Source organism: Gymnoscopelus braueri (genome assembly GCF_963280865.1).
Source record: "Gymnoscopelus braueri genome assembly, chromosome: 2".
NCBI classification, from domain to species: Eukaryota; Metazoa; Chordata; class Actinopteri; order Myctophiformes; family Myctophidae; genus Gymnoscopelus; species Gymnoscopelus braueri.
Genome location: NC_137604.1, coordinates 8,417,608 through 8,427,278, shown reverse-complemented (window position 1 = coordinate 8,427,278; position 9,671 = coordinate 8,417,608). Strand labels below are relative to the sequence as shown.

At 39.9% G+C, this 9,671-nt stretch overlaps 1 protein-coding gene and 1 long non-coding RNA gene across 2 annotated transcripts; both read left to right on the top strand.

Annotated features, from left to right (window-relative positions):
- Positions 1-994: 994 nt before the first annotated feature.
- On the top strand, positions 995-2,385 carry LOC308104936 (uncharacterized protein; the record flags this gene model as incomplete). Its single annotated transcript, XM_080455575.1, has 3 exons — positions 995-1,181; positions 1,964-2,074; positions 2,231-2,385. 3 exons carry the CDS (start codon positions 995-997, stop codon positions 2,383-2,385), a joined length of 453 nt encoding a protein of 150 aa, XP_080311701.1.
- Positions 2,386-2,499: 114 nt separating this feature from the next.
- On the top strand, positions 2,500-3,844 carry LOC308102049. Its single transcript, XR_013934608.1, has 3 exons — positions 2,500-2,605; positions 2,787-2,899; positions 3,174-3,844. It is a non-coding gene; the product is annotated as an uncharacterized lncRNA (long non-coding RNA).
- The last annotated feature ends 5,827 nt before the right edge of the window (positions 3,845-9,671 follow it).

The window sequence follows — 9,671 nt, the reverse complement described above, 5'->3', positions numbered from 1 at the left end:
GCCGAAAATAGCCGATCTACAAGCTCACAACGCCGCGCGAGGCGTTGTGAGCTTGTAGATCTGCTATTTTTGGCTAAAGTTCTCTTCAGAATAGGGATGCTAGGGTTCAAGTGGTTAATGTAAAAAGAAAAATCCAATCACACATAGATTTGGTGGCCCCCCTGTAGTAACTCTGAGGACCCCCTAGGGGTCCCGGACCCCCTGTTGAAGACCCCTGCTTTATACAGTATGATGTGTGTCGAACCAAAAGGCACAACAATAGCACATAAAGTCTCCAGCACTCGTAAACACGTATGTAACACTTTTAATAACGTTACACAGAACCATAAGGAAACAGCATTGGCCCTCTCTCAGCGTTTCTGAGGCAAATAACATCTATCCCATGCACGTCAGCAGTGGTGGAAAAAGTACGCATTTTTTTTATTTAACTAAGTATCAATAATGCAATGCAGAAATACTCCGTTACGAGTAAAAGTCATGAATTCAAAATGTACTTTGAGTACCAAAAGTAAAAGTATGCAGAGATCTTCCGTTTCATGTTTTCAAAATGAATAAAATCATTTGAAAATAGCAGATCTACAAGCTCACAACGTGTCGCATCACCACGCGTTGTGAGCTTGTAGATCGGCTATTTTCAAATAGCCAAAGTTCTATATAGGGCTGAAGTGGGTAATGTATGTTTTGTAATAATAATCGAAATCTATAAAGTATCTAGTAACTAAAGTTTTCAAATAATTGTAGCGGAGTAAAAGTATAATATTTTCCTCTGAGATGTAGTGGAGTAAAGTAAAATTATTGAAATTTGGAAATACTTTCTAAGTTTTCAAAGTTACTTTACACCACTGCACTTCAGTGACGTCACGCCCCTCAAAAGAGTGAACTCGGTTCTGGTGATAGGCTCTTGTAACTTTTTCCACCAAGTCAGTGTTCCTCTTTTGTGACTTCTAGTTCTCCAACAAGTTGTACAACGAATGTAGTTTGAAGATGAACTAGAATGGCGGAGGACGTGTACGCCGTACCAGACCTGACAAAGAAGGTCAGATATGGCCGAAGAGAGAGGCAGCAGGAGATGGAGGAGAGAGGAGAGAGAGAGGAGAGGATAGTAGACATCTATGTCTCTGCAGATGATCCTGACCCTGACCCTGGGACACAGCAGAACGCTGCACAAGCGCAAAATGGAGGTAAAACTAAACGCTACAATGATTAACTAACACATCTATGGATGTTACACACTGGTAGTTGGTGTCTGATACATGTGGCTATTCTCAAATTCTGCAAAACTATTTCAAGGTGACAAAAACATCTAATTGTCAACTAGTTTCTTTAAGTACTGTACTGTATGTTGTTTATATAGTAACGTTTGTACCCTAGCAACCACCTGTTTGACAAGGCACTAGCAACCACCCACTACGGCCTATAGCAACCTGTTTTACCCTAGCAGCACCTACTACACCTTATTACTGTATTGTAATAATACCTTACTATTATTAACACATCTATGGATGTTACACAAGAGCAGTGCTGTTGTGGCCTCTGGAGGACTGGCTATACTCTAATTATACAAAACTATTTAAAGGCAAAAATGATCATATGTGTAGGTCAACTTAATGTGATAGACAAATTGTCAACTAGTTTCTTATAAGTACTGCATGTAATTTATATAGTAATGTTTGCACCCTCAACCATCTGTTTAACCCTTACAATGCCCGGCTATCAACCACCCACCACGGGCCAGCAACCACCTGTTTTACACTACACCTACTATACCGCAGTATACATGTCAAAGATATAATCAAAGAAAGAAAGTTCTGTTGTGTTTACTCTATGTGATATTATTTTGTCAATTAAGAAAATGAATGACTTGTTATCTGTCATAAAGCATCATAACATGTTAAAAAGTGTCACTAATTTTAAACTTTAAACCCTCTGAAGTATCCTCATAGGTTTGTCTTGTGTTTTTCAGCCTCTGATGAGTCAAAGAACAATCGTTCCAGAGCTGCTGCAGTGTGTCTGGGACTGTTGGGTCTGCTGTGTGTGATCCTATTGGCTGTCATCATTGGCCTGGTCAAACCCAGTGAGTGTCATTCTATAATAAACAGTAGATGTTGTATTTTAATCAGAAATAGAGTTAATGCTGTTGCTTGAAATACTTTGTGTCCTATTTGGTTGGATTTACAATCAGAACAAAGTTGTATGTAAAACTCATCAGTTTGTTTGATTCTCCGTCCAGAATGTACTGAAGAGAACAACAACCTGGTCAAAGACCTGGACCATCTACAGTCCAGATACAACAACATAACTGCAGAGAGAGATGAGTTACAGTCCAGATACAACAACATAACTGCAGAGCGAGATGAGCTGAAGAGGAGGCTCTGTGGTCAGTGAGACATCATTGTTTTTATTCATTGTTATATCATGTTGTTCATCATTTGTCATTAATGAGCAAATGACAAAAAAATACACACACATAACTTTATTCTTTTGTTGTTAGAAATAGAAAGGTTGTTATTACATCTCTACTGAGAAGAAAACCTGGGAGCAGAGCAGACAAGACTGTAGAGACAACCAATCTGACCTGATCATCATAAACAGCAAAGAAGAACAGGTGCGATGTGGTGTGTGTGTGTGTGTGTGTGTGTGTGTGTGTGTGTGTGTGTGTGTGTGTGTGTGTGTGTGTGTGTGTGTGTGTGTGTGTGTGTGTGTGTGTGTGTGTGTGTGTGTGTGTGTGTGTGTAACCTCTCTATTGTACAGTGTGTACTTCAGTAACCAGCAGCTTTTCTGTCCAGGACTTTGTTAACAGAACTGTTGACTGGAACGAGAATGTTTGGCTGGGTTTGACTGACACAGAGCAGGAAGGAGTGTGGAAATGGGTAGATGGAAAACCACTGACCACACCAACGTAAGACTTTACCTTCATTCTACTCTTATTAATTTCAACTAACATTTGAACTACATTTCACCTATTTCCACATATCATGTTCCACACATTTAATTTCTAAATGGTATTAGGTTAATAATAACAAAATACAAATGATAACGTTTTTGTATAACGTGCCACACTGTCACTAAAACAATTATATTTATTTCACTGTCCAGAATATCATTTGAGGAGAGGTCATGACTAAAAAAGAAAAAAAAAGTCATCATTGTAAAGCTATTATTATGTTCTCCAGGTACTGGCGCAGTGGTGAGCCTAGTGACTCTGGAGGAGGAGAAGACTGTGCTGTGTATCATAACGGGGATAAGAAAGGATGGAACGATGGACTATGTACTGACTCTCTGCCTTGGATGTGTGAAAGAGTTCTGTAGAGTCATCATTTTCACAATGTATTAGTTATGTGTTGTGTTGGTACAGCTACACGACGGCTGTGTTTTCATGTAGTTTATGTGTTTGCTTTGGTTTGACTACCTTGTAATTCTCTACACAATATGCACTGTAGACATTATATCACAATTTATATTCATATTTGCATTATTTAGTTAAAGGGGAGCCTATAGAATGTGAATAACATGAATCTAACAGCCATCTGTTTTAACATACATATTTATTTTAATACCATGTTCATATACAGTAGATCAGGGGGCCAGATGCAGCCTGTGAAGGTGATTAATACAGCAAGATGATTTGGGGAAGAATACAATTATTAGCATAATTATCTGTATCAGGCCGTTCTCTCTGCAGTCTAACATGCTGCTTGGTTGTGGCTACTTAAAGGGATAGTTCACCAACAAAAATCATTTTTTTCTATCGATTAGTCACCCAATGGAGATTTGAATTCACGGATAGTTATTAGTTTTTGTCGCATTCCTAAGCCAATAATTTAATGACTGGCAGCGGTTCTGGTAGGAGACACAAAGAGTCTCCTTTGTGTCTCCTACTGGAACCGCTGCTGGTCATCAAATTACGAAAATGTACACAAAGTTTGGCATGTGTGAACCGTGCAGCTCTCCACATACTCTGCAGGTGATGTATGTTGATTCTATTCTAATGATAAAGAGTTGTGAGGACAGATCATACAAGAACAATGATAAATGTGATAATTTTGCTGTTCTTACAGTCAGTTTGATAGTCTGTGTTCTCTGAGTCCAATAAAATGTAATTGCAACATTAACGTTTCAGTGTTTGATGTTTTCTGCTCAAGATCAGATAAGAATTTGCTACCTTACTGACAATTATATTTACATGAAATGACCTGCCTATGAAGTGGCACCACTTTTTTTCCCTTGCATTGATCTGAATTAAGGCGGTTCAGAGCAATGCTTTATATATATATATATATATATATATATATATATATATATATATATATATATATATATATATATATATACATACAGCACCAGTGAAGTAAATTCATGCACACAGATAGGTCATGATGTGCGTCATGATGCATGCAGCCCACAACACAAATAGACAGAGAGACAGCAGCGCTGCACAGGACAGACACGCCTTCAGTTAAGAGAGAGTTAGGCTGTGTCTCAGTCCTTTGTTAACCCATTAAGACCTGATTCTACAAATGCCTTCTAAATCAGTAGTTCTCAAACTTTTTCGTGCCAAGGACCCCCAAAATGATATGTATTTGGCTTCCGGACCCCCATCTGAAAATGGTTTGTGCCAGAGACCCCCAGAAGAGAAGATTTGTGTTAAAAAATCCAAAACTATTAGACATTTTTCAACCACTTTCAAGATTTTTCAAAAATAGCGGATGAACAAGCTCACAGCGCGGCACCAACATTGGCCAACTTGTCAAATATTACCTAAGAAAGAGGATTTTTTTTTTATTAGCCGGTTTAAAAGCTCACAGACCCTCGAGGAGCTTGTAAATCCGCTATTTTCACAATATTTATATGTGGAACCGAGTCAAACTAAATGTAAGGCCTCAACTCCTACAATTCCAAGTGATTGTCAGGGTGGGGGGTCCCCAGTTCAAATATGATTATTTTGGAGGGTCACGACCTGAAAGGTTTGGGAACCCTTGTTCTAAACATAGCAGAGACAAAAGTGTCATTGATAGACATAGAAACATAGAATCAATGTTTAACTTTGTTTATTGTGCTGAACTTGTGCTTTATGCCAGTGACTGTACAAACATGGGGGGAAATAAATAATTTTAGGTAGTTGTAATGATATTTTAGATGAGTTTTTCTGGAAAACCACAGACAAAAATGATTTGATCATTTAAATTCTAATCTCGCAAAACACTTTTTTTTCATCAGTCTTCCAATTCCTTAGACATACTGTAGGTCTACATAGACACACACAGCGACAAACACAATGCACACACACACACACACACACACACACACACACACACACACACACACACACACACACACACACACACACATGGTGAGTGTGGCTAATTACAAGTAAGACGCGCGAACGCGGGAAGCGAACGCAAAAAAAATAAATGCGAGCACACATGTACCTACATGCTTCCTCCACACACAGATACATGATGTGCGTCATGATGCATGCAGCCACACAACACATATAGACAGAGAGACAGCAGTACTGAGAGAGAGAGAGAGAGAGAGAGAGCGAGAGATAGAGAGAGAGAGAGAGAGAGAGAGGGGTGGGGTTTCTAATCTACAAACTGGCTTCACAGTGTCTCTGTCACAGTAGCAGCAATCTGGGAACCCATCGCCAACTGAAAATGAAAAACAGCGCCCTCTGCTGTTTGTTCTATGTCTGTTGGCTCTGGGCGGACGAAAACGTAACACCAGAGCGCAAGGAAACCGGTGTTTTTGGTCTGCCTTCAGCGCATCACTTCCGGTTGGTGCGACTATGTTTTCATTCCCACTAACAATATTTCTACACGGAACACTAACACCACTTCTCCCAGAGAACATGGATCGTTTTGGTTATAAGCCCACTTGTTTCTATGATGAAAGAGTAAGTTAAAATGTGAATATCTTTCTGTGGTTTTGTCTGCTCCGCGGACGCTATTGTTAAATTAGTTTCGGTTTGTTTCGAGGGGGGAAGGATCGACGGACACGTGAATCCCGCCCACTACATTTGATTGGGTAAAGCGCGGCCCGCTTCCTGATCTGAAGGCACGCCCATGCGCACATGTTATGACGAACCTCCCCGACAGATTCCAACGCAGTGCAGAATCTGTTCTTGAGAGATTACAGTAGCAGAGACAGTGGCTTCAGACCTCCTCCTCCTCGCCCCCACCCTCCTCTCCCTCCTCTCCCTCCTCTCCCTCGACCACTTTCGGTCTCATACTGTGATAAAGTTCTGTGTAACACATATGTGTTTTATTTGTATTCTCTTTTAATAGCTGTGAATTGTATCGTATAACATATACAAGCATGGTTTCCTTCATATAATGATCATCATTACAGTTGCACTGAATATTATAAGTAAAAAAAATTATAAATAATGTCAGGCCTGTTTATGTTAAATGTAACCAGATCATTTTACATGAAATGATGAAGTCTTTGATAATAACATAGTGGGAGTATTGATGTGAAACTGTCTGCAGAGAGTCTACTACAAGAGAATGCCCTGCTATGACACTGTCCATACCAACAACACATCATTTATGTCTGGTGGAAACCTCATATGTCCAAAACCTTTCAGGATTCAAATGCAAAAGTAGCAAAAGTAGCAGATCTACAAGCTCAAAACGTGTAGCTTCGCGCTGCGTTTCCAGCTTGTAGATCTGCTGCTTTTGTGTGACACTGTGGGATGATCAAGTAGGGCATTATTTTACGAAAAAAACACAAAAAGTTAAAATATGGAGATAAGAGGTTTCTGTCCAACAGCAACGGAATATAAGTTCTAGCACTGAACAGACCCGCCGACCATGAACCCCCTGGTTCTACATTATTTACAGCAGTCATGATGATGAGACACAGCTATTTTACAAATACTACAACTTCAGCTCCTCAAATGAGATAATACCATTTCATTCTCTATTATATGATACTTTCTCTTAAAACACACACATCAAAGGAAAGTCTGCATCTGTTGCAATTTGTGACACACACACACACACACACACACACACACACACACACACACACACACACACACACACACACACACACACACACACACACACACACACACACACACACACACACACACACACAAAACAGAGCTCAAAACCTTGCTACACCAGAATGTGTTCATGTCTCCGGTGGAGCCAACATGATGTTTGTGAGGCCTAACAGCTACAGTACAGTAGTTGATGTGATCATACTTAAGTGATCTTCTTTACAATCAACTGACATAACTTTATTGTGTGCTGTGTTGGCCAGTAGGCTATATAGCTAATTAACTACACTAAGCTAAGTAGCTGAACTACATTTCCAGTAGCTTGTGGGTAGCTTCACTATTTCCTGACTGATATCAAGCAGTCAACCACTTAAACCCTCTGTAGTATATTTTGTATAAAACTGACCTGAGTTGCAACTGAACTTGGTGCTGCTTGTAGATCTTTTATTTTTGGTGAACATTCCCCCCTGAATAGAGATGCTGGGGTTCAAGCATGTTGTTGTTCACCATGTAGCTGAGTAGCATGTGTGAGACAAACCTACATCACTACATTTTCACTGACACATCATAACATAGTTTGTAGGTTTAACTTCAGCAATCAGGTGGGGTGGGACTGTATGGTACCACAGCCAACCAACCCCACATTCATTTTAATAATAGGCAATAGTCTGAGATAATTGTTAATTGCAGCAAATTTTTGGCTGTATTATTTGATTTCTTCAAATTCTCCCAAATAAATAAAAAGAAAGTTGGACATGTGGTACTGTCATATATGACCATTGTAGACCATGCATAATGTTGTTTCATCATAAGAACTATATTGATATAAAAGTATAATGATTAGTGAAGTTATAACTGTATAATGATACTCTAGCTGACGTTCACATGAGAATAATAACCACCATATTGTTCAAACATGCAGCATAAGACAGACCACATCCTGTTGAAGATGACACTTATTTTTAAAGTGGAAACTTCCTCCATCTTACATTTCCTTCTTAGAAAATGAAAAAAACAAACAGTATGTGTGTGTGTGTGTGTGTGTGTGTGTGTGTGTGTGTGTGTGTGTGTGTGTGTGTGTGTGTGTGTGTGTGTGTGTGTGTGTGTGTGTGTGCACGAGAGAGAGAGAGAGAGAGAGAGAGAGAGAGAGCGCGAGCGAGCGAGCGAGCGAGCGAGTGAGTGAGTGAGTGAGTGAGTGAGAGAGAGAGAGAGAGTTCAGAGCAAATCTCGCAGACCACCAGACCGATCAGGGTCAAATGTTTTGTGCACGCTGCCGGTAGGACAATGAAGAAACTCAAAGATTTTTCTTCGAGTAGGCTTCATGTTGGCACTATATCAGCCCTATACTCATACAATAAAAAAAATAAAAAAAATAAGAAAAGGTCCAAATTCCTTGAATCACGATGCAACTCCCCATATACAGTAGGCCACGACCCTATTGTGCATTTTCTTCAAAACACACGTTGTTGCTATACTACTCCTACAGATTTTGTCCACAACTCACACACATCATTCACTACAGACTTGATCTGGAGCCATATAATGACCAAGTTGGATTCACTTGTTGAGGGGCCTTTACACAACGCAGCCCCATCAGATTAGGTACACATGATCTCGGCAGTCATGTGACAATAAGCATATAGGATTATAGGCCACCAAAAAAGGCAGAGATACGCGCTCTACAAAGCACCCCTTTCTAGTTATGTTACGTTGTGAGGTGCTGGGTTTTCATGTAGACCATGAACAATGCTAGGCTGAAGTGTGTGTGAAGAACCCTGTAGGACATGGAGGTATCTGGGTTGTAAAGGCCAGATACTAGTGGCCTCACACTAAATGACCTGGTTATACATGATATTTGACAAAAACAGGCCTGAAAACAGGTTGATGATTATTAGATAGAGCATTGGTCCGAGGACCCCCAACAAAAAAGGTTAACGTAGCATCACAATCATTTTTTATCCATTTATATGTTGGCTATTCAAAAGTTGCAGATCTACAAGCTCACAGCATGCCACAAGCTTGTACAGCTGCTATTTCTGAAGATTTTTGAAAACTATCGAAAATGTTTGGAAACTTTTGAATCATTTTGATTTTTTTTTTACACAAATCTTCTCTTCTGGGCGTCCCTGGTACATTTTCAGATGGGGGTCGGCGGCCAAATACATATTTGGGGGGGTCCTTGACACCAAAAAGTTTGTGAACCACTGAGGAAACAACACTCCTACAGTATGTTATTATACAGGTCCTTCAGGTCAGCTGACTTGGGGCTCCTAGTTGTCCCACAGACTAAACTGAGTCTTAGGGGTGACCATACCTTCACTGTCTCAGCTCCTACACAGTGGATCAACATTACTCTCTCTGTCAGATCTGCTCCCTTTACTGGATCCTTTAAGTCTAGACTCAACATTCTGTTTTATTCACTAGCTTTTGATTCCCACCTGATGTGGCTGATGTTATTATATATATTATATAACATTGCTTGTTTTTATTGCGTTTTCGGTTTATTTATGTCCTTACTGTGCTTATTGCTGATTGCTTATTTGCGTCTTTGAGCTGGGTCTTATTGTATATGTAGATGGTGTGTGTAGAGTGTATGTGGATTTAGCTCCTGCCCCGTGTAGCACTTTGGTCAATGAGAGGTCAATAAGATTTTAAATGTGCT